The sequence below is a fragment of the Oncorhynchus clarkii genome, chromosome 27, assembly GCF_045791955.1.
Source record: "Oncorhynchus clarkii lewisi isolate Uvic-CL-2024 chromosome 27, UVic_Ocla_1.0, whole genome shotgun sequence".
NCBI classification, from domain to species: Eukaryota; Metazoa; Chordata; class Actinopteri; order Salmoniformes; family Salmonidae; genus Oncorhynchus; species Oncorhynchus clarkii.
This window is the reverse complement of record NC_092173.1, coordinates 4251531-4277721: the sequence shown is the minus strand read 5'-3', so window position 1 is coordinate 4277721 and position 26191 is coordinate 4251531. Positions and strand designations below refer to the sequence as shown.

Sequence of the window (26191 nt, the reverse complement as noted above, 5' to 3'; positions counted from 1 at the left end):
TACAAGGACCGCTACCTCGAGGCAGACAAGAAACAGGGTTTACGTGAAATGTTACATACACAGCTGAACAATATGGAAACGGACACAGTGATAGTGTGCACCGAGGAAGAGAAGCCACGGACAGAGAGAGCTGAAACTTCACTGCTTGACATGTATGATGAAATCCTGGTTGAGAATGAAACGACTGAACAAATGAACAACGAAACAGCAAGTAAGTGAAAGAAATAGGTTTTGATTATGTTTTACTGGTAATGGGGACATACATAAAACGCCCCAAAAAATGGTGTGTGTAACCTTTATTTAACTAGGCAAGTCAGTTAAGAACAAATTCATATTTACAATAACGGCCTACCCCGGACGACGCTGGGCCAATGTGCGCCGCCCTATGGGACTCCCAATCACGGCTGGATGTGATACAGCCTGGATTCGAACCAGGGACTGTAGAGACGCCTCTTGCACTGAGATGCAGTGCCTTAGACCGCTGCGTCCGTGTGTGTGTTAACTATTTAACTGTACTAGAATGCTTAAAAGGCTGCAAATATGTTAAATATCGGTTATCGGTATCGTTTTTTGGGGGCTAGGAAAATATTGGATATTGGCCACAAATGTCATATCATGGCATCACTATTGTAAATACAACCTATATTTATGTTTATTTATTTTCCCTTTTGTACTTTAACTATTTGCACATTGTTACAACACTGTACATTGACATAATATGGAATATTATTTTGGAACTACAGTTCATTTCACTTTTGTTATTTGTCTACTTCCCTTTGGAAATGTTAACATAAGTTACCCATGCCAATAAAGCCCTTGAATTGAAACAGAGAGAGAGATAGCATGCTTATCTCTGTATCCATCTATGTGTTGAGTGTAGCCAGCTGAGAAGGAGGGGGGGGGGGGTTGGCTGAGCAGCAGCACTGCTGACGTCAGACAGAGGGGGTCACAGTACACCCTAATGCGCTTCCAACCCAAGAATATGAGTCCTGTCAGAGAGCAGATAAGCCCTCGGCTAAACGTGCACAGACGCATAATGCAGATACATCCAGTCGTGGTGGCCTGGACCGAACCAAAAACGAAGAGAGGATTGCCTTATTCCCCTTCTCTGCTCTCTCGCTAACCTCAGGATTGAAGACTGTGAGAGAACCAACCCCCCCCCCCCCCATACTGCAGGGCTGAGCTGACCTCCCTCAGCTCTACACCACTGTGTTCTAAATAATTTGTACATCCCAAATGGCACCCTATTCTCTATATAGCCCACTACTTTGATCAGCACCACATAGGAGTCCATTTGGGACGTAACCCATGACTGCACGTTCCAGCTATGATAAAACCACTAAAATATTGACTGTTTCCCGTGCCTATAAAGCCCCTTAAATTGTAATTTAATTCAGAGAGAGAGAGACACCCAATCAACATGGGAAGAGTAATAAGCCTATAATAACCCTAAAGGCCACTTATACTCTATTCAAACACTTTTGCTGAACGTTGACGTTCTTAGGGAGATCTATGACAAGCATGCACTGTTGTTCGGGTTGTCCTCATGATATTTGAATGAGCAGATAGGCCAACTTGTGCATGGAGCCTAACCGTCTGAAGAACAGCTTTAATCATTGGTTAAACCTGATGCCTTTAAGCACTCACACACTATTTGACAGAGACCTGTTGATACTGGGTAACAGTCTGCTAAAATCAGCAGGCCAAAGATCACATATCGCAGGTTCCACCGTGGTTTTCCTTTCAACAAAACCTCCATCGTGGACAAACTCTTGTATTTCAAAGGTCTTGTGGAAACACACACACACCTCTTCCTCAACTCGGCCTCATAAAGACTAGACATTGTGCCACTGATTGGGAAGCCCAGGCTACTTTCTGAAACAGAAAAGGAGAACTGACATTGCAGTGTCACTTCTGTTTTTCTGTTTGTATGAAGTGACCTCTTCTTCATAATGAGTCAATGCAGATGTGCTTGTCTGGTGGAAAGAAATGCAAATTGGCCCCCAAAAAAAGTGCCATTATGACAATCTTCAGGGGCTTGGGTTCTTACGGATAAGAGAAAAGAATGACAGATGTGTAGACTACCCCTAGAGAAACAAACATAAAAGGCTGTCTTGTCCTCTGAATCACTGTGATAATTCAGTGTGAATTACACAGGAAACTAGGGGTCAGCCAGCTACATTTTTCAAAGAAGTGATGCTGTAAATGTAGCTAATTCTTTATTATGCTCACATGTATTGATTTCATTGCTGCACATTTACTCTGGATTTCAGGGGCCACAGCTAAGTGTTGGACTCGAGCAGTTAGATTGTTGGCACATTGTTTAGACAATGATTGTGTTTAATATCTGATCATACAATTGACAGATTCAAATCTCATTTAGCTAGCTAAATCTCACATTTTACAACCTTATTGAACAACCTTGTCAATGGGGTGGATCTTGTTCTAAACAGTAAAATATAGCTAGGTGGGTATGATCAAAACCCAAGCCTAACTTTGCTCTGCTAGCTACTACTCAGCTAGCTACTATTTTCATGACCCTAATCTGGGATGATGATTGAGTCACCATCCCTATACACACGAGATTATATTGGTCAATGTTGCTAACTAATGTTAATTGTCTAGCTAGTTGCCTAGGTAGCTGGCCAATGTAGCTAGCAATCCAGACACCAGCATTAAGCTAACTAGTTACAACCATATAGCCAGTTCTAGCTACCTTCAGCCATCTACATATTCTACAAATGAATACAATATATTATAGATCATTAACGTTAGCTAGCTACCACCTTCTCTACTATTCGGCGTAGCCTGGCTGGTCTGTGTACCCCTAGCTAACTATTTTTTTTCTAGCTGGCTAGAAACAGTCTCGTTAGCTAGGAAGCTAGCCAGCAAATTAGCTAAAGTTAGCTAAGCTAACTTCCTGGGCCACTGATCATCAACTGGGTACTGTAGCTAGATAGATAGTTTTCCGACTGCTAGTCACCCACCTTGTCCATTAGTTTCCAGCATTTCTCCACTGTCTTTTTGTCCACGGCCCCAGGTTGGTGATGGGAATGGAGGTGGTGATGGGGCTGAAACGCGTCCTTCATCATCCCGATCAGTCCTCCGCCTTTCTTCAGATTTCCTGCCATATTAGGCTCCACTGGGGTCGGCCAGAGCGACAGTCAATGCTGGGGGGGGGGGGGGGGGGGGCGCCCTCCTTCCCCAGTCAGACTGAGCAAAAACCGGCACCCCCCGGGGAAGACAGCGCCCGAGTCGGATTCGAGCGAAGGTCCGTCGGGGGGTGGGAGAAGGGAGTTCTATTGAAACAAGGATCCCATTAAACCCCCCCACCAGTGGTTGTATCGAGCCTCGACGACAGTGGGGCAAACTGCAGCTAGGTGCTCAGCAAGGAATACAACGCAGGTTGGTAAAGCAAGCCAGTCGAGACCCGTATCGTCGACTAAAAGAAGACAATGATATCGATTTGTCTACCCGTCTGGTATTCGTGTAGATTGACCTGTATTCTCATTGACAACCCCTATATTCCCTATTCAGCTGCTCGATCTCTCCGTCTGCGTTCTTCTCAGTGACGGGAAGTTCAGTGGCAGGCTGGATCCAGTCAAGATAGCTTGATAATACGCTTACTGTTGAGGTAGAAGGAAGAGCTGACGGTGGCGCCAATAAACTAAAGGGACATTTACATAGCTAACACAAATCATTAACATAGGCGGAACGGAGACGAGGTGCATAAATACATTTAGAAAAATCCACACAGGCTGCAGTTTCCCCCCCTCCTCTGTGTGCACGGCCCTTGCTCTTCCTGTTCATCCCCTTCCGTTTGCAGAACCTCTCCCTGCCCTCCCTCTTGCACAAATGTTGCCCCCCAACACCTCCTCTAACTACGCCCTCTTCGTGCGCGATCTCGAGGTGAAAATACAGGCACGCGCTTCTGTTTTAACAGTAAGACTGCATGTTCAAGAACATCATGGTCGGAAATTCCTTTCTGCCAAAAACATTTGGCTGTGTAAATTCAGACACAGGTTTTTTTTTGTAAATTCCTAACAACAAATGAGGTGACATTGACATGTGCCCGCTCCTGTGGCATGAATCAGTACGTTATACTTAATGTTGTAGCCTACGTAGATGGGTACTACTTCACGATAAGTGTGCAATTGGCACTAAAACGCATAAGGCTATGTCTGTACCGTTGTCGTTGGCCTCTACATTATGCACACATTTTTGTGCTAAACATTTCTCACTGTCAATCGTGAATAAAAATTCTAGTTTTACCAGTGAAACATCCATGCCGCCAAGTATTTGAACGAAAATCAGTTTCATATCAGTTTTCATTCCTATGTGGGAATGTGCAGGGGTGCAATTTTCGTTTTCGAAGTAGGTGGGGGGGGCATTATTATTATTTTTTAATCCTGTCGAATAAACATTCTAAACAGCCAACCCGCTTGGAGGCATCCGCATGGTCCTAAAGCACACAGTTGCCCTGATTTGTATGACATTCCAATGATAACACTGGAGGGGTGCAATTTCAGAATGTGTCTGAAAAAAAGTTGTGACCCTGGGAATATGCATTTAGATCTTCAGGAGTTATGTACAGTGTTGTTTAAAAGTAGCCTACAGTGTTGTTTCGAATTATGTACAGTGAGCGAATTATAGAGCAGATGGTCTTAAACTATAGCATAGGCTTATCTGTGTTATGTTTCAATCAATGCACATATTTTGCCTATAGAGCCCCACAGTGTGTCGTAATACCCATAAAACCTAGTGGTCAAGCAGGGTAATGATACCTTTCATTTTTCCCATAGGGGATTTTAGAAACACTTAAAATAAGGGCTGTGTGTTGTTTAGGCTTACCCTGGCCTGACGTTCTGATAGCCATGTAAATGTCTCTCGGCTACTTCTCAGAGAGTTTTGAATTGACATGAGGAGTTAAACAAGGGTATCCGCTGTCACCATATTAATCTATTCTTTATGGTCATCGAAATGCTAGCTATTAAAATCAGATCAAGTAAGAACATTAGAACATTTTCTTTTCTCTGTGTATACAATGATGTTGCTCTTGCTGCTGGTGATTCTCTGATCCACCTCTACGCAGACGACACGATTCTGTATACATCTGGCCCTTTGGACACTGTGCTAACAAACCTCCAACCGAGCTTCAATGCCATATACACATATATATACATACATACATATATATATATATATATGGCATGTATATATACACATTCAATGCCATATATACAGTGCCTTGCGAAAGTATTCGGCCCCCTTGAACTTTGCAACCTTTTGCCACATTTCAGGCTTCAAACATAAAGATATAAAACTGTATTTTTTTGTGAAGAATCAACAACAAGTGGGACACAATCATGAAGTGGAACGACATTTATTGGATATTTCAAACCTTTTTAACAAATCAAAAACTGAAAAATTGGGCGTGCAAAATTATTTAGCCCCCTTAAGTTAATACTTTGTAGCGCCACCTTTTGCTGCGATTACAGCTGTAAGTCGCTTGGGGTATGTCTCTATCAGTTTTGCACATCGAGAGACTGACATTTTTTCCCATTCCTCCTTGCAAAACAGCTCGAGCTCAGTGAGGTTGGATGGAGAGCATTTGTGAACAGCAGTTTTCAGTTCTTTCCATAGATTCTCGATTGGATTCAGGTCTGGACTTTTGACTTGGCCATTCTAACACCTGGATATGTTTATTTTTGAACCATTCCATTGTAGATTTTGCTTTATGTTTTGGATCATTGTCTTGTTGGAAGACAAATCTCCGTCCCAGTCTCAGGTCTTTTGCAGACTCCATCAGGTTTTCTTCCAGAATGGTTCTGTATTTGGCTCCATCCATCTTCCCATCAATTTTAACCATCTTCCCTGTCCCTGCTGAAGAAAAGCAGGCCCAAACCATGATGCTGCCACCACCATGTTTGACAGTGGGGATGGTGTGTTCAGCTGTGTTGCTTTTACGCCAAACATAACGTTTTGCATTGTTGCCAAAAAGTTCAATTTTGGTTTCATCTGACCAGAGCACCTTCTTCCACATGTTTGGTGTGTCTCCCAGGTGGCTTGTGGCAAACATTAAATGACACTTTTTATGGATATCTTTAAGAAATGGCTTTCTTCTTGCCACTCTTCCATAAAGGCCAGATTTGTGCAATATACGACTGATTGTTGTCCTATGGACAGTCTCCCACCTCAGCTGTAGATCTCTGCAGTTCATCCAGAGTGATCATGGGCCTCTTGGCTGCATCTCTGATCAGTCTTCTCCTTGTATGAGCTGAAAGTTTAGAGGGACGGCCAGGTCTTGGTAGATTTGCAGTGGTCTGATACTCCTTCCATTTCAATATTATCGCTTGCACAGTGCTCCTTGGGATGTTTAAAGCTTGGGAAATCTTTTTGTATCCAAATCCGGCTTTAAACTTCTTCACAACAGTATCTCGGACCTGCCTGGTGTGTTCCTTGTTCTTCATGATGCTCTCTGCGCTTTTAACGGACCTCTGAGACTATCACAGTGTAGGTGCATTTATACGGAGACTTGATTACACACAGGTGGATTGTATTTATCATCATTAGTCTTTTAGGTCAACATTGGATCATTCAGAGATCCTCACTGAACTTCTGGAGAGAGTTTGCTGCACTGAAAGTAAAGGGGCTGAATAATTTTGCACGCCCAATTTTTCAGTTTTTGATTTGTTAAAAAAGTTTGAAATATCCAATAAATGTTGTTCCACTTCATGATTGTGTCCCACTTGTTGTTGATTCTTCACAAAAAAATACAGTTTTATATCTTTATGTTTGAAGCCTGAAATGTGGCAAAAGGTCGCAAAGTTCAAGGGGGCCGAATACTTTCGCAAGGCACTGTATACTCCTTCCGTGGCCTCCAACTGCTTTTAAATGCTAGTAAAACTAAATGCATGCTCTTCAACCGATTGCTGCCCGCACCCGCCCGCCCGACTAGCATCACTACTCTGGTTCTGACTTAGAATATGTGGACAACTACAAGTACCTAGGTGTCTGGTTAGACTGTAAACTCTCCTTCCAGACTCACATTATGCATCTCCAATCCAAAACTAAATCTAGCATCGGCTTCCTATTTCGCAACAAAGCCTCCTTCACTCATGCTGCCAAACATACCCTCGTAAACCTGACCATCCTGCCGATCCTTGACTTTGGCAATGTAATTTACAATCCTATAACTGGTGCTGTGAAGGTACCTGCATCAGAGGAATTGCATGGAAGGATCAACACTGTCACTGGCATTCTCTCAGAGACAGCCTGTTAGTGACATTGGACTCTTTGGATATGATGTGTACATACATGTGTTAATAGTACCTGTAACTGAGCTTGTTAACATCATTGTTGATGTTTGTGATGACTTTGGTGAAGACCATAGTGGTATCATCAGTGAAAGGTCCTACCTTCGCAAATTAAATCCTCAGATTATCTGTAAACTCCACAGTATTTCAACTACACTGTACACTGTACAGTACCATCGAGCATACAATACACTGTGTTACTGTAATGTGATCCATGTCTGTCACGGCGTACCTGAGATTCCAACCAGTGCTCCCAACAACACAGCATTAATATTGTTGACCTAAAGAGCCTAAGGCTGCTACACTTTAAAAGATACATTCACAAATTGTTTCCGACTTCTATAAGAAAAATGGAAACAACACATGTAGCATCATGTGACTCTCGGATGATAATAGATGAGGAGATAAATAGATTGTCACCAACCACTTCTGGAAATGATAGATGCACCGTTTGTGAAAATGTTTCTGTTTCTGGTAGAATTAGTTGGCATCAACACTGTGACCAAGTTAACCCCCCAAAATCTATGTGATGACATTGAATCAACATGGAAAACTAATTGGATTTGCGAAAAGTAATCAACGTAAGGGCATTTTGTCTTTTTTTTCACACAACTTTTAACCTAAATACAATGACATGGTGAAATGTTTTGTTTATTTCACATTGAATTCACATTAGTTGACAACTCAACCAAATGTAAATCAAAACTAGACATTAAAAATGGTCTGTGCCCAGTGGGTATTGCCCCCTGATAGTTCTGCTGCTTGGGCTGGAACTATACAAATCAAACATACTAACTCAGGGCATTGTTAAAGAGTGTCCCCAGGAGGCCTTACATTGAATTTCAGCTTCCTGCAATTACACAATTACAGGAAGTGACTTTAATTGGGGGTAATAGGGGCGGTTTTGAAGGGTTAATTGACCCAAAAACATTTTTGACCTCCACACAATGGTCTTGCAGTTCTAGAAACTAAGATCCTTGTTAGAATGAATTCTGAAGAGGATATTGGTCACATTTATTTAGATTGAAACTGCCTGTCTGTCTGTCAGTTTGTTTGCGTCTACTTGTCTGTCTGTCTGTCTGTCTGTGCCTGCCTGCTTCTGCCTGCCTGCATGTTTCTGTCTCCCTGTGTGTCTGCCTAACCTTCTGCCTGTCTGTCTTTCACCAATTTACCCATTGCAGCTTTATCGCCAACTGTTTTGCATTGAACATCATTTTTGACTTACTCTGTGTCAAACCCCTTGACACATATTTATGCGTCAATATCCTGTTTGTGGAGGTGGGAGAGAGGAGGGAGAGAGAGGAGAGAGAAGAGAAGAAAGATGAGTAGAGGGGTAGGGAAGGAAAGAAGAAGGTAAAGAGAATGGGGGTGGAGGAGGGAGAGAGAGACAGGGGGAGAGAGGGGAGAGAGAAACAAACACCATTGTAAATACAACCCATATTTCTGTTTATTTATTTTCCCTTTTGTACTTTAACTATTTGCACATTGCTACAACACTGTATATAGGCATAATATGACATTTGAATTGTCTTTATTCCAGTGGCAAATCGTGACTATTGGAGCTAGGCCCTCAGTTGTGGAAACAGATCTGACGTCATACATATAGAGAACTCGGATGCCTGTGTATACAGAGCATGACTTGAGACCTTTCTTTTGCAGACCTCTGTAGGCGTTGTAATTCTTTAATGACAGAGTCAAACGGTCCTAAGCCACGCCTCGGCTGTGGCTCACAGAAGCAGCACAGGTACACAACGGTTGCAAATAACGATAGCGTGAACCACGTTAGAAGAAAATACGGTTGCGTCGTTTCAAAGAAACATTTGCCAAAACAAACAGTCACTCAAATAGTGGCGGAATAAATTCAACCACACAACGACTCACATTGTTTCAAGACCACGGACAGTATTTGCTTTCAGAGAGAAAAGAGTTGTATTCGATGTTCGTTCTCCAGCATTCAACAATTTTAAAAAAATGCACCACAACACGAAATGTCATGTACCCAGTACTTCCAATTGCAACGTCATTACCTTAGTTTTAACCACACAATCAGTGATCTAACGTTGAAATAATATTTTACACATTGTATTCAAAATGATATGAACGAGATAGCAACAAAAAGCAAGCTGTAGATGAAAACAAAATGTCTAATCACCATTATGACTATCATTTAAAAACCAAGTCCATTCTCCTGTCCTTCTCTATGAAATGGGCAATGGCAGGTTCATATAGCTTGCCTTTTGATTTTAAAACCGAAATAAGTTATTTTTCGATTGACAGCCGGGTCTGTCCAGGGGTGTTCCTGAAATATGTCTTGATCCTATTTAATGCAGAAAATATTATTTCTATTGATGCAGTGGACACTGGAATATTCAAAACTAGACAGGTAAGCAGATACAATTGGTGCATACTATCAATTGGAGAAGATCAGCCGTGCTCTTACCTTCGAAGTCAGACATTGAGTACATAATGGTGAGTTCTGTTTTGAGCCGTGGCAAATCAAAATTAGGGCCATAGCTTTCCTCGAGACTTGAGAACGCAGCGTTTGGAAAGTTTGGCGTTTCCCTTTGGGGGTCAAGGAGGGCAAGGAACATGAGCCTTTCATGGTCATTGGACCTGTTTCTTAGCTGAGTGACAATGTTGTCGATGATCGCAATGTGCAGCTGTTGTTACTGCCCGCGGAAATCTCCTTGCATATGTGTCCCTTGGCACTCCAGTCTCACTCACAGTGTCCTCGTAGATGGAATCAAATTTTCCTTTTCCCCCTCTCTGTGGTGTTGTAGAAGTCGTCCACCCTGGACAGGCAGAAGTGCATGTCAAACTCCCTGTTCTGAAATTTTCCAAGCAGCACGTCGGAGAAAGCAAATATGGAGTAGAACGAGGATAGCAGGAAGCAGAACTCGAAGCTTGTCAGGTGCATCATGTATCCATCTGCGTTGTGAACGGTGTCTTCATCAAAGTCACCGTGATGCTCCACTATATATTGAAAGAGTTCAATGAGTTCTGCCTTTTTTTCATGCACGGCGTAAACTAAGCGTGAGGAGAAGTTCCATCGTGTTGGCGCCACTCTGGGTAGTCTTCCCTGGCATATTTCATCCAGTAGTTGTTCGTTTTGACAGATCTCGAGAAAAACGATACTAGGCCATCAAGATAAGGAAAACAAATCTTGCATTCTTTAAGTTTACCAGCACCTTGTGACATCACCAGATTAAGAGTGTGCGCATAGCAATGAATGAACAGAGTTTGCGGGATAGATTCTTTCACCTTGGCTTGTACTCTGTTTATACCAGAGGCCATGACTGCGGCCCCATCTTAACACTGTGCCACAACTTTGGCCGTGCATTCACACTCCTCTGAAAAGCTGACAATTCGGGCAGCAACCGCTCCTGCCTGTTTATCCTCAGTTACATCCGCAAATTTGAAAAACCTTTTCTTCACACCACCATCGGTAGTGTAATGCAACACAAAAGACATTTGGGCTACATTGCTGATGTCTGTCGTCTCGTCAACCATGATGGTCACAAAGGGGTTTTTCTTCCATTCTTCCTTCATGACATATGTCATTACATTCACTACCGCCTACCGCGTGTATCAGGTCATTTTGGATTTAGCTGGAAGTGCCTGAGACATAGCCATAGCCAAATGGCAGATTAACATGCTGTCATTCTCAGCCAAGAAATCCAGTATTTCCAAGTACCCTCATCATGTCCTCTGAATGCTAATTCCTGCTTGCCTAAAAACACAACCGTATGAATAAGGCGCTTTATAATCTCCCTGTTATGCCTGACTTTATCATTGTGAGCAAGTGTCTCATTACGCCGCTGCTCGTTAAGTACAAGGTCTACTCTTGTTTCACCAAGTGTTTTTAAACTCACTGTAGCTCTCAGGTGTGAAGTTGAGTTTTGGTGTTGAAGTGCTGACTTTGTCAAACAAGCTAAATCTTTGAAACCAGTTGTCCAGGTTGAGCTATTATCAGTGCTGAAGAGTAGGCAATTCCAACAGTAAAGCTTTTTTGTCAGCTCACAGGCGGTTATCCACGAATAGCGCTCATAATTATTCACTTGAAAATGCCTTTCAAAACTCTTTCCTCATTGCACCAAATCATGCAGTGCAGGCGTTGGTCTCCTGGCCTGTGCAAGATTGAACTTTTCATAAAAGTTAGTCTTGAAAAGGGTGATGCTAACAATTTAGCCACCACATCGTCCAGGATTACTCTCTCTGCAGTTGCCATCGCCATTGTTACATACACTTACATACACTGCAAAAAGCTAGCCAGCTAGCCAGGCTCAAGCGTGAGAAAACAAGATAAGGCTCTCTATTGGCTCTGAATTAGTGATGTATACTTAGGCCTTCCAGAGGGCCTTGAGGCATCATACAATTGTCCCACCCAAGACATTTTGTGATTGGTTGATTTTACTGTCATTCCAAAATGCTGCTCTAATTGAAGTTAATGTCAATGACGTTTGCTGGTACCTTCTATTCAAAGCCTGAGGGCCTAGCCAATGAGTGTTGAGCCCAGCTAAATTATTTCTACCAAGAGACTACCAAAGAAAAATATATTTTTCTGTTGGATATTAACCCTTCTTTTTCTAGCACAAACTGAAGAAATGACAAATGATAATATATAAAAAATATATACAGATTAGTATCTATCCTTATGCCCTCCCCACTGCTTTATTATTTTGGAACTTCTGTGAGTGTAATGTTTACTGTTCATTTGAATTGTTTATTATCTATTTCACTTGCTTTGGCAATGGTAACATATGTTTCCCATGCCAATAAAGCCCTTGAATTGAACTGACTTGAAAGGAAGAGGGTGAAGGAGGGAGGTGGGAGAGAGAGTCAACAGACAGAGAGAGGAGGGAGAGAGAGATGAAGGAGGGAGAGTGAGGAGAGGGTGAAGGATGGAGGGGGAGAGAAAGGAGGAAGGGGAGAGAGAGCGATAGGGAGGTAGGAGGGGGAAAGAGAGCGATAGAAAAGAGAGAGGGGGGGTAAAGAGTAGGTAGAGCGAAGTGGAGGGAGGGCGAGAGAGAAGAGAGAGACGGAGCTAGGGTGGATAAGGGAATAGAGAGAGAGAGAGAGAGAGAGACATCCGTATGCCTGTCTGTAAAACTCATCTTTTTATATTTTGTATTGTATTGACACAGTGCCTTCGGAAAGTATTGAGACCCTTTGACTTTTTCCACATTTTGTTACGTTACAGCTTCATTGTAAAATGTATGATATATTTTTATCCCTCATCGATCTACACACAATATCCCACAATGACAAAGCCAAAACAGGTTTTTAGACATTGTTAATTATGAAAAAAATAACAACTGAAATATCACATTTACCTAAATATTCAGACCTTTTATCAAGGATCTCTCTATACTTTGCTCCGTTCATCTTTGCCTCGATCCTGACTAGTCTCCCAGTCCTTGCCGCTGAAAACATCCCCACAGCATGATGCTGCCACCACCATGCTTCACCGTAGGGATGGTGCCAGGTTTCTTACAGATGTGACGCTTGTCATTCAGGCCAAAGAGTTCAATCTTGGTTTCATCAGACCAGAGAATCTTGTTTCTCATGGTCTGAGAGTCTTTAGGTGCCTTTTGGCAAACTTCAAGCGGACTGTCTTATGCCTTTTACTGAGGAGTGGCTTCAGTCTGGCCACTCTACCATAAAGTCCTGATTGGTGGAGTGCTGCAGAGATGGTTTTCCTTCTGGTTCTTCCATCTCCACAGAGGAACTATAGAGCTCTATCAGAGGGACCATCGGGGTCTTGGTCACCTCCCAGACCAAGGCCCTTCTCCCCCGATTGCTTAGTTTGGCCGGGTGGCCAGTTCTAGAAAGAGTCTTGGTGGTTTCAAACTTATTCCATTTAAGAATGATGGAGGCCACTGTGTTCTTTGAGATCTTCAATGCTGCAGACATGTGCCTCGACACAATCCTGTCTCAGAGCTCTACGGACAGTTCCTTCGACCTCATGGCTTGGTTTTTGCTCTGACATGCGTTGTCAATTGTGGGTCCTTATATAGTGTCATGACTACACATGAGGATCACATTGGGTCAGATCAGCTTGGCAATGGCTGACAATCAGCAGACCCTCTCCCAACCACAAAAGGGGGGGAGGAGGGAACGGTGGGGGTTTTGACACCTCCACACCCGGTCGTAAATTTAAGCAGGAGAGAACTCTCTCTCTGGCTCTCTAGTATTGGGATTGGAATGTACTTTGTTTCCAGAAGACTTTTACCGCCAAAAACTCTAACATCCAAAAAGTGAACACTGGAACAATATTCCTAACATCAGAATGTGGGGAATGGTCAGTTGGGACCTAAAGAAGAATCATGTCATATTGTTTTTCATTTTGCGAATTCATTCGTAACTTGAAAAGTAGTTGCACTACAGGTATGAAGTCTCCATCCAATATGTAGTGTAGACAACATGAACAAGTATGAACATATTTTTGTTAAGATAGGAATGTGATTTCAGTTTTCTAATAAGGTACTTGTTTTTGAGAATACTTTGCACAGTAACTAGCCACACCCCAACTTATCTTCCGATAAGAAATTGTTTGCTTAAATATAGCAAATTTTGAGGCAATTACACGTGCCCGCGAACTGTATATTTTCATGGACCTTGCCCCTGACTCCATGAGTTTGATCTCCAGATGTGTAGATCACAGATTACAGCATATTACTCTGTATCCACACAACATTTGAAGTAGACCTGGGAGGAAGACCTTGGTATGGAGATTACTGATGACAGTTGGGCTGATTGCCTTCGAGATATTCAGTTGTGCTCGATAAACTCCCGACACCAACTTATTCAATACAAAGTGATTCACAACTACACTATTCCTGTACCAAATTACACTCGTTCTACCCCTTAGTCTCTCCGATATGCCCTAACTGCAAGTCTGCGCAGGGTTCCCTTGGTCACCTGTGGTGGAAATTCTACCCTTAATCAATAATGAGAGGCAAAATGAATAATCAATCAAGGTATTACTTTTATTAAAAGACTTGTTACAACAAGGAGGCTGGTTGCCCCACCCCCACAGGTGCTGGAGTGAGAGCCCACTGAGTGGAGTTAGCTTCTGGGTTAAATACTATCTCAGAATAGGTCAGAATAGGTGCCACTTCAGAGATGTCATACAATGGTTCCAAACACTAACCTCACACATCCTGTGCCAGACCTTGAGCCCCAAATACAAATAACTTGCTGTTTTGTTCAGTACTAAGAACTTAGGACATTTGTTGTTACTTAGTTTCCACCTTGAACTAGGGGAGAGAACAATCTCCCCCTAGGAGGAGGTGACTGACACACAGACACTGTGGAGACAAGTGATTGGTTCCCCATTACTCATGCCATCCCTTCACATGGTTTGCAATAAAGGCACACAGTTCACATAGGGAAACAATGTTTCCTTCTGACCTCCTTTGCCATACTCCTTGCTGATATTTTGCAGATCAACAGGGACATGTGATAGATAAAGCTGAACCCCTCTCTGGACCCAAGGTGACTGATGCCCATTTGAGAGAGGAAGTGCACCTGCCAACACCAGAATCCGAAAGGAGACATTCCAATAACAAGAGTTTCAACAGTTCAATCATATGAGCACATTCTGCAGATAAGACATCTTAATTATCTGTGTTACTTAGCTAATTCTGATTTCTCCACCACAATCTTTCCCCAGAAGCAGGCTCCAAAACTGAACAATAGCTCTGTTACTGGTGTGCAGGATATGATCTTTACTCTGTCTAGGATTAAGAGGAACCAGTCCGTTTCTGTCATATTCTTGGCTGAGTGCCTGGACATCATGGGTTCATTCTACACACACAGAACAGTTAGAACTATATCAAAACGCACACACACTTTTCTATGTTATAGGAGTTAGTTTCTTTAACATTCTCAAGCCCAATGTCTAGGCTTAAAGAAGGATATCTTAGTACACAAGCATTAGTAAGGTTTAGCAATTGCCCTCACACACCTCTTTTGGTCATGCCCCAAACTACACACACTCTGGCAGGATATTTTTTAAGTGTTACTCAGAAGTATACAGCTGTAACCTCATACCAGCTCCAGACACTGCTGTTTTAGGCAGGTCACAGCACCGAACGACTTTAACCCACTGGGAACAGATGACTGACTGTACATGTTAAGCCTTTGGAATAAGGAGACTGTACCTGTTTTTAAAACCTGGTTAGCTGAAGTCACCCGTTTACTACATATCTACCAAGAATTTACCATGATATCTCTGGCATAACTAATACATTTGTTGAGATATGGTAGCCCTTTATAGCGTATCTATCGCGTGATGATGGGCAACACAACCTGCAACCCGCCCTGATCCACAGTCATTATTTTTTAATGCTGAGCATAATTCTGATACTGTACTGTATGTCAAATATCAATGAAGCAAGGTGCCAATTCCTTAAGAGCAATGTTGTTGTCATGCCTACTCCTGCTCCTAAACCATCGGTCCAGGCACACCACATTGCGCACACCTGTTACACCCATTGAACTGCAATAATCATGTAGAGAAAGAATCCTTCTTAAATGTTCAATGCCAAGATTCAGAGAGGGCACAGGGCCAGATATGATGGGTATTTTATTAGTGTCTAGCATGAGAGTCGGTCAGCTCTTTAAAATGCCCCTCATAATGTCATTAAAACCCACATGGACTACGATATAATTCATTTCCATGTCCTGCCTGACGTAGTACATTCGGGAGCAGCTTAGTAACGTAATTTACTTGTTTTTGCACCAGGAATGGTCACATTTCTTACCACGGAGCTGCCCAAAATCCCGGTTGGCGGATAAGGACGAGGAAATCCGCCCACTCCCACGCGTCGCAGGATTCGGGGAACCCGTTATGGACGGGCGAGAGGCAGGATAACTTGAGCCCATTGCTCCCTGTGCCTGGAGCAGGCCTCCGACAGATGGAGAAGCCCCGCTCCATCCAGAGCAGGGACGAAAGGTTGTCAGCTTTGAAATCGTAGAAGTACGCACTGCGGCCGCAGACACAGGTACCCCCAGCGACGAAGGTGCAGGAAGATCAAATCCAAATTGTATTAGTCACATGCACCGAACACAACCGGTGTAGACCTTACAGTGAAATGCTTACTTACGAGGCCCTAACCGACAGTGCCGTTTCAAAAAATACAGATAAGAATAAGAGAAAAGTAGCAAGTAATTAGAGGAGCAGTAGAAAAATATGTGTATAGTCTGGGTAGCCACTTGACTAGATGTTCAGTCTTCTGGCTTGGGGGTAGAAGCTGTTTAGAAAATAACAATAACATTGACAACCAACCCGTCTATAGAGCCAGATTAAACATTTTAGCTTCACTGTCCAAGTAAATATGGAGGAGAGTGTATATAATATTCACTTTTACCTTCATTCTCTTGATTCAGTTCATCCCCTTATTTCATGTTCCTCAGCTCCACTCTCTGTTCCACCACCATATCTCGCAGCGCTCTCAGCTCATCCTAGATGTCAGAGTTGGTGGAAGTCTGGTCAATTGACTGTGCTTGGGCTGTCTACAGCTTCAGTCTTTGGGCTCCTGAGCTTAATTTCAATCCACTCTCTCTCTCTCTATCCACTTTCTCCCTGAGCCCATGCCTCAAACAAACACAACAGGAACACCAGCAGAGCTACGGCACCCTTCATTCTAAAATGACACCTCTTCAGAACTAATGTGAGCCTAGTCTCATCTGGGCTCAGTCCCCACTTCTTATACAGACTGGTCTTGGTGAACCAATACTTGGGAACTGAACACTTGTCTACAGTGGTCTAAGGCACTGCATCTCAGTACATAGCCAAGGTGTTACATAACACAGGTAAAAATGACTTTATGCCAAGTCGGCCGATTGTGACACAGTCAGAGCTCTACAGAACTTTTCCTTAAGTGAAAAGTCATCAAGGCGGAGCTCCACCTCGTCCTTGGGTAAAAAGGCATCCAGCCAGAGCTCCATCTCGTTTTGGGCTCAAAGGGCCTCTAACCCAAGCTCCACAGATGGAGTTATACCTTCTCCTTGAATGGAAGGGCCTCGTCCTTGGGTGGAAAGGCCTCTAGCCCGAGCTCTACAGCTGGAGGTCCTCCTCACCCTTGGGTGGAAGTGCCTCCAGCCAGAGTGACGGGGTCCAATCTTGCTTCCCTTGGGATGTGGTCTGCCCTAAAAGGCCAGTGGTCCTGCCATTCTGAATGACTTAATCCTCTTTGTGCCTTGAGGCACATAAGGCCTACACAAGAAAGCGCCAGTGCTTCCATTTTGTGGCCTTCTTAGTTGGTGTTCCCCAAGTCAGGCTACACTCCATCATTCTAATTGTTCTTCTGCATGTCACAACCATTCTGACTACACTACCGGTCAAAAGTTTTAGAACATCTACTCATTCAAGAGTTTTTCTTTATTTGTACTATTTTCTACATTGTAGAATAATAGTGAAGACATTAAAACTATGAAATAACACACATGGAATCATGTAGTGACCAAAAAAGTGTTAAACAAATCTAAATATATTTAACATTTGAGATTTTTCAAAGTAGACACCCTTTGCACACTCTTGGCATTCTCTCAACCAGCTTCATGAGGTGGTCACCTGTAATGCATTTGAATTAACAGATGTGCCTTCTTAAACGTTCATTTGTGGAATTTATTTCCTTCTTAATGCGTTTGAGCCAATTAGTTGGGTTGTGACTGTGTGTGTGTGTGTGTGTGTGTGTGTGTGTGTGTGGGGGGGGGGGGGGGGGGGGTATACAGAAGATGGCCCTATTTGGTAAAAGACCAAGTCCATATTATGGCAAGAACAGCTCAAATAAGCCAAGAGAAATGACAGTCCATCCTTACTTTAAGACGAAGGTTGAAATGAAGATGAAGGTTAAAATGGAACATTTCAAGAACTTTGAAAGTTTCTTCAAGTGCAGTCGCAAAAACCATCAAGCGCTATGATGGAAGTGGCTCTCATGAGGACCACCACAGGAATGGAAGACCCCGAGTTACCTCTGCTGCAGAGGATACGTTCATTAGAGTTATCAGCCTTAGAAATTGCAGCCCAAATAAATGCTTCACAGAGTTCAAGTAACAGACACAACTCAACATCAACTGTTCTGAGGAATCAGGCCTTCATGGTCGAATTGCTGCAAAGAAACCACTACTAAAGGACACCAATAAGAGGAAGAGACTTGCTTGGGCCAAGAAACACGAGCAACGGACATTAGACCGGTGGAAACTTGTCCAAATTGGAGATTTTATGTTCCACCCACCGTGTCTTTGTCAGACATGGTGTCGGTGAACACATGATCTCCGCATGTGTATTTCCCACCGTAATGGAGGAGGAGGTGTTATGGTGTGGAGGTGCTTTGCTGGTAACACTGTCTGATTTATGGCACACTTAATTCAAGGCACAATTAACCAGCATGGCTACCACAGCATTCTGCAGTGATACTCCATCCCATCTGGTTTGGGCTTAGTGGGGCTATCATTTGTTTTTCAACAGGACAATGACCCAACACATCTCCCAGCTGTGTAAGGGCTATTTTACCAAAAAGGAGAGTGATGGAGTGCTGCATCAGATGACCAGGCCTCCACAATCACCCGACCTCAATCAAATTGAGATGGTTTGCGATGAGTCGGACCTCAGAGTGAAGGAAAAGCAGCCAACAGGTGCTCAGCATATGTGGGAACTCCTTCAAGACCGTTGGAAAAGCATTCCTCATGAAGCTGGTTGAGAGAATACCAAGAGTGTGCAAAGCTGTCATCAAGGCAAAGGGTGGCTATATGAAGAACCAAATATAAAGTATATTTTGATTTGTTTAACACTTTTTTTTGGTTACGACATGACGACGTGTTATTTTATAGTTTTGATGTCTTCACTATTATTCTACAATGTAGAACATAGTAAAAATAAAGAAAAACCCTTGAATAAGTAGGTGTTCTAAAACGTTTGATAATAGTGATAATTATTAGTGATAATAATGGTAGAAACCTCCACTGTGCAGTCAATCATCTCCAAAATGAAGGCCACCACTTGCTGCCTTACTCCCTACTCAAAACCGGTTCATCTAGCTTGCTTATGTTTGTTCAGCCAGCGTCACCACCCTGATCAACAAGTTCCTGCTGACCTGAGAGGTATCACTGATCTTCAAAACAGCTGCAGTCACCCCCATACCCGAAGAAATCCAGGCAATTGAATGCAAGCTTTAAAAAAATTACATCTAGCCTGTCTATTTATGGGTTGACATATGCTTGACTTGCTCAGTTTCCCACCACAAAACACCAAAAATAGTAGAACCAGCTCACCTGCTTTTAATCTATGATTGGCCCCTACACCGAACGTTCGAATAAATAGATCCTATAAAATAATTGTATCTCACATGATTACTCTATACACTACACGAACTTAGTTCTCAGTTGACCAAATACATGCTTCTCTGCTATTTCATATTTGTTAATGAAACTTGTAAATAAATCCAACCGAATAGAACATTATAGTCTATTAACTTGAAAAACTTCACCGTGCACGTTTTTGGAGCGTTCAACCTACAAAGCATTCCTGAATAAGGATTCCATGAATGTGACTCGTTGTCACCACAGCAACAACGGGACGCCAAGCAATGCGCAATTGCTTGTAGGCAAATCGATTTTAGAGGAATTTTGCAGCAGAATAATGCCTCCAAAGAAGAAGAAAGGGAAAAGTAATATCAATAAGTCCAAGACCAAAAATAAGAAAGCTAATGAGGGTATGTTTATTTGTTTTCTCAGGGCTGCTTACTGTTACATTTTCGATTTAATATGTTTAATTTTCGTAGTTATTTAAACCTTATTTTGCCTGTTAGAAAGAGCGCACACTTTTAACGGGGCTCTGCATATCTGAGGATTGTCTAATTCACTGTGTTCATGCAGGGGGAATTGAATTGGAGGAGAAGTACAGGCGGAGTGCATTGGATGTAACAGTTCTGAGGGACCATCTTGGTGAGAACGCTACACTGCGGCCACTTCTCTAGAGCTCCTAAAATGCGTTCATTAAAAGCAGAGCAGCGACTCTAAAATGTAGGCTATTCTAGGGTAACCTTGGTATGTTTTTGCTACAATCATCAAATAAGTCAGTTAAGTCAGTTCAACTCAATATATATATACATATATATATATATATATATATATATATATATATATATATATATATATATAGATAGATAGATAGATAGATATATTATAAATTCATGATCATCTGGAGATTAGAACAAATGAACTAGCCTGGGTGCCACCTGTTTCTGCTCTCTTGTCAACTTCTTATGGAATGACAGTGGAGAAGGCAAGAGCACAACACATCTTTTGACTAGGCTACCTATTAGGAGGTTAAAACACTTAACTCAAATAATTACACAGGGATCCCACACCACTTCTGATATGTACTGATTTCAATATGAACAATTATGAATTGATTGAACAATAACTACAACGTTATTTTACACACTGATCAAATACATACTCCATGTGTGACAGCTCTGCGAGGGGATGTGGCACAGCAGGCCCAGTCCATCAGTCATGACCTGAGATCTCGTATGCGGGACATGGAGCAGGAGCTCCACCATGAGAGACTGGACCGCAAAGACGTCAATGCAGGTTGGTGGGAGGGAACAATCTCAAACACACACATACGTACGCGCACACAGTAACGCACTATATACACACACACACACTCAATATGCATACTATCGTGCTCCACACTGTCGTGCTCAGAGTGCATTCTCCGACCACGTTCTCTTTAGTACATTCTTGTGAGGACTAGAGTGTGGAGAATGCATCAAACGATACATTTGAGAAGGACTCGCACACCCCCTACTGTATTACCTCACACTTCACCTCCCCATTCACTGAACCTTCTTCCAAGATATACACAAAAAGCAAACGTTTTGCTTCCTAATTATCAGCTAGATATGTGAATCGTAATAATCTAGCTAGCCAGTTAGTTAAACAGGCAAGAATAACCTAAAACCACTGTTATGGAAGGTAGCTGTACATTTTCCTTGGGTGGCTACCAATACTTCATGGCTAGTTAGCCAGTTAGCCCAATTGACTTACTATGGACTTACCCATTCACTGAACCGTCTTCCAGCCAGGACAACAATGGCAATAGAGACAAAACAAGATATACACAAAGCAACCGTTTTACTTCATAACTATCAGCTGGCTATATGTGAATCGTAATAATGTAGCTAACCAGATAGTTTAAAAGGCAAAAAATGTCCTAAAACTAATATTATGCTAGAGAGTAAATTCTTAGACCTATTGACTTATTATGGGCTTGCAATCTACAGTACATAGGCAGGTAAACATGCCAAAATGAACACATCATGTATTTATTATAGTATCAAGATAACATATTGTAGTCAGGCAACATATAAGATGTAAAAAGGCAACATTTCATTCCGAAGGCGGAGAGTATTTTCTCTCAGCTCAAATAATGGCCGCCATTGATTTCAAGAAATGTTGCTTTATTTTTTATGTGGTTGCGTCATATGTCTTTGTGTACTTTCCGTTGAAACTTATGTACTAACGGAATACGCATTCTGGAAGTGTCCTCTGCTCCGTTTTCGCATACTTTGATTTGGACTCATACTCCTACCCTCCGCGCTCCAATTTGCGAGCGCGGTAGGATGCATTTTGAGAAACACCCTAGGTGTCTTGAAAAGCGCTTAAAATGAAATGGATCATTCTTTATTATTAGTAGGTAGCGCTTTAGGTAATATGTAATACTGTCATACCTCGCAGATCTCACCCGTCAGCATAAGACCATGCAAACAGACATGACGGTCAAAGTGAAAAGGCTGGGGGGTGAGGCCATTTTGCTGCGAGAACAGCTTGGTAAGCTATTGAACACATGTAAGCTTCCTACAGTATAGCCAGTTCATTCAAGCTGCAACAATTGTTGTTTTAGTAAGAATCAGATACATTGTAAGTGATGACTGTTTATGTCCTGTCCTGTCCTGTCCTGTCCGTCCGTCCGTCTGTCTGTCTGTGCTCAGCTCAGTGTCAGGAGGAGTTGAGGGCAGAAAGGAAAGCGCATGAGCAGCTGCAGCAGGAGAAGGATACCACAATAGCTGACTTACAAAACAAACTGGACGACATGGAGACCAACTATGAGAAGATTCTGCATGTGAGTGAACTGATTTCAGCTCATCAAAGGGGGCTTACGTTGTAACATTATCACAGGGAACGAGTATGAAAGGAATACAAACACGTGTGTTATTTGCCTGAAGAAAATGAATGTCGGGCAATGATATTGATGCTTTTGCTACCACGGATTATGTCTTTGATAGCAACGTGTGCTATAGATGTGATAACGTTTGAGATATTATATATATGTCTTGTCTTTCTCTTCAGGAGAATGATTCCCAGTGGGATTCCCAATTGGCACTATGTTCCCTGTATGGTGCACTACTTGGCTCTCGTCAAAAGTAGGGAATAGAGTGCTTTTTGGGGGACACACCCTCTCTCTGATATAACAATTTTTGATTGACCCCTACCAGGACACTTTGGACAGTTTGACCTCCCAACTGGCTGAGGCTCGACTGCGGTGGGAGCAGGAGAGTACTGTTGTCCATCAGGAATACAAAGAGCTGCTCTCTGACTTTGGCTTGAACTCACTGGACGTCTGAAAGGCTCTTATTATGTAACCAGGGCCCGTATTCATAAAATGTCTCAGGGTAAGAGTGCAGATCTCGGATCCATGTCTCCCCCCTTTCACCCCCCCCTGTCCATGTACATTTCATTATAATCTAAAAGGCTAAATGGATCCTAGATCAGCACTCCCACTCTGATGATCTTTATGAATACTGGCCCTGATCACCACCACATTGTTTCATTGCTACTATAAGACCAGGCACACCAGGGGCTCGTATGTGTCAATAACATTACATGGACAGAGAGGACCTGATCTACATCAGCACTCCTACTCTGTGACACTTGACACACATTATGGTAAAGTAAATAGATCGATTCCATGTGGATTTGAAGTCATTCATAATGACGGAGAAGGAAAACTTAATGACAATAATGTAACAACCAGTGTTTGATTCATTTGGTTACTGTGTCTTTCATGATGTATAATACTTCTTAAAATACTTCTTAAAAACATGCAGTTGTTTGATTTTCTTCCTATAGTTATTGTGGTATTGATGGTCATTCACAAATATTACGTTTTTGAGTCTTTGGGGTGACACATTGTCATTTGAAATGATCCACAGTAACTTACATACTAACTCTCAAACTAATGGCTATTGTTTGAGAGTGAAACAACTACTGTGCATTGATTGGCTTTTTTACTCTTACAACACACACATATTTATGGAAGTTAGCTTTTCCACCAGGGTGCGTCTTCCATATTTCCTGATAGTCATTCAGGTATTTTATTGAACACTATCTTTTCATGTCCACTAGATGTGGCTGATCATGGCACAACACTAGTCTCAACGTCAACAGTGAAGAGGCGACTCCGGGATGCTGGCCTTCTAGGCAGAGTTCCTCTGTCCAGTGTCTGTTCTTTTGCCCATCGTAATATTTTCTTTATATTGGCCAGTCTGAGAAATGTATTTTTCTTTGCAACTCTGCCTAGAAGGCCAGCATCCCGGAGTCGCCTCTTCACTGTTGACGTTGAGACTGGTGTTTTGCAGGTACTATTTAATGAAGCTGCCAGTTGAGGACTTGTGAGGCATCTGTTTCTCAAACTAGACACTCTAATGTACTTGTCCTCTTGCTTAGTTGTGCCCTGGGGCCTCCCACTCCTCTTTTTATTCTGGTTAGAGCCAGTTTGCACTGTTATTTGAAGGGAGTAGTACACAGTGGTGTACGAGATCTTCAGTTTTTCAGCAATTTCTCACATGGAGTAGCCCAAGAATAGACTGACAAGTTTCAGAAGAAATTATTTGTTTCTAGCCATTTTGAGCCTATAATCGAAACCCACAAATGCTGATGCACCAGGTACTCAACTAGTCTAAAGAAAGCCAGTTTTATTGCTTCTTTAATCAGGACAACAGTTTTCAGCTGTGCTAACATAATTGCAAAATGGTTTTCTAATGATCAATTAGACTTTTAAAATGATAAACTTGCTGATAATGGGCCTCTGTACGCCTATATAGATATTCCATTAAAAATCAGCCATTTCCAGCTACAATAGTCATTTACAACATTAACAATGTCTACACTGTATTTCTGATATTTTTTATGCTATTTTAATGCACAAAAAAATGTGCTTGTCTTTCAAAAGTGACACCAAACGTTTGAACGGTAGTGGTTACATACAACGAAAATAAAACTATTCAAAAATAGATATAGGAAATGGGAAACCAAGAGGTACAAACAATGGAGTGTAAAAGACAAATTATTAAAAAGAGCCATGGCCCAGTAAATGTGATTTTGTGTAGCTAGATTAAACCTAATATTCCCTGAGGGAGAAGGGATAAACAGACTTATCTTCCAAGACTGTTCATTTGTGAGTCGTCTACAAGGACTTGTGCAGTTTTTTACTCTCGTCTCACATTACCTTAGAGATGAGAATAAAAAAAACTGCACAAGTTCTTTAGGCTAAGTTTGTGCTTACAACCAATGAACACATGATGAAGTCTGAAACTTTATTTGAGCGCCAATATTTGCTTCTTCAACCATAAGAAGCACTTTCTTCACTGGGGCCCGTAGGCGTCTCTGCTGCGTTCTGCTGTTTTCCTTGTGCTTCCACAGCAGCTAACGATCCACACTTCCCTTAAATTCACTCCAATAAGAAGTATGAACCCAACTTCATTTTAGTCATGTCATTGCAATTAGTTTGTTTGTGAATCGCAACTCCACAAGTAGACAGAAATCACCAGACTCTATCCTCGGTCACATTGGTGGGAAGGTTTACATGAGCCCTATGACTTCACTGGTTCAAACAGTCTATCGTCTGATCGTTGCGATACAGGATGTCATTTGTGTCAATTAAGTGGCAGCCGTATCTGCTGCTGATGCATAAAAAGAGCTGTTAGCGTCTGATGTAAACCCATGATGCACACTGGAGCAAATAATACTGTGTGCTGATACTCTATACTGCCATGATTATTTACTCCATGGTGTACAGGTTTCTATCACTGTCTCACTATCACAAATCTGAGATTGTCTTCAGCTGATGAATCATCATACACTGCTGCGATTGCCCATGAAAGCATCTGTGTGTTTTTTGTGTGTGTGTGTGTGTGTGCGTGCGTGTCCGATATGTTAGCCACTGCTGGTGGTCATCACCGTTAACACGGACATCAGCCAGCCTCAGCCCGGTCAATTCCTGCCAGTCTGCACAGCGTGATATCAACCCAGAGCATATCGGACTGCTTTTTGTGAGCTAGGCCCATCTCCAGGCTAGCTGAAGAGGTCCATCAGCCAATTTCTTGGGCTACAATACCTATTTTGCCAATTGGCCTGGACCCTTTTACTGCCAACATGGAGCCCCGCCGATCCATCACGACTGGTCTGCCGACGTAACCGTCCGAGGGGGTTTCAACAGGCTCTTCTGTCGCGATGTCCCCCGAAGGCCCTTTTGCTAGCCTGCTATCCCAGGCCCGCTAGCTGTCTGAATCGCTGTGTCTCCAACTTGCCTAGCTACTCACTGGATCCTATGATCACTTGGCTATGCATGCCTCTCCCTAATGTCAATATGCCTTGTCCATTGCTGTTCTGGTTAGTTATTATTGTCTAATTTCACTGTAGAGCCTCCAGCCGTGCTCAATATACCTTAGCTAGCCCGTTTGTTCCACCCCCCACAGATGCGGTGACCTCACCTGGCATAAATGGTGCCTCTAGAGACAAAACCTCTCTCATCGTCACTCAATGCCTAGGTTTACCTCCACTGTATTCACATCCTACCATAC

The 26191-nt window shown here is 42.5% G+C and overlaps 2 protein-coding genes across 2 annotated transcripts in view; one reads left to right on the top strand and one right to left on the bottom strand.

Annotated features, from left to right (window-relative positions):
* LOC139385692 (E3 ubiquitin-protein ligase CBL-like) overlaps positions 1-3781 on the bottom strand; it is a 60027-nt gene extending 56246 nt beyond the window's left edge. Inside the window, exon 1 of the mRNA XM_071130963.1 lies at positions 2988-3781. Within this exon, the coding sequence (XP_070987064.1) occupies positions 2988-3131 (144 nt within the window). The 5' untranslated portion in view covers positions 3132-3781. The remainder of the gene's footprint in view (positions 1-2987) is intronic.
* A 16082-nt stretch (positions 3782-19863) lies between these two features.
* LOC139386312 (dynein regulatory complex subunit 12 homolog) lies at positions 19864-23223 on the top strand. The gene is made up of 6 exons (XM_071131829.1): positions 19864-20035; positions 20199-20267; positions 20799-20918; positions 22068-22160; positions 22322-22452; positions 22826-23223. The coding sequence occupies exons 1-6, from the start codon at positions 19864-19866 to the stop codon at positions 22952-22954; spliced, it is 714 nt and encodes a 237-aa protein (XP_070987930.1). The 3' UTR covers positions 22955-23223.
* The last annotated feature ends 2968 nt before the right edge of the window (positions 23224-26191 follow it).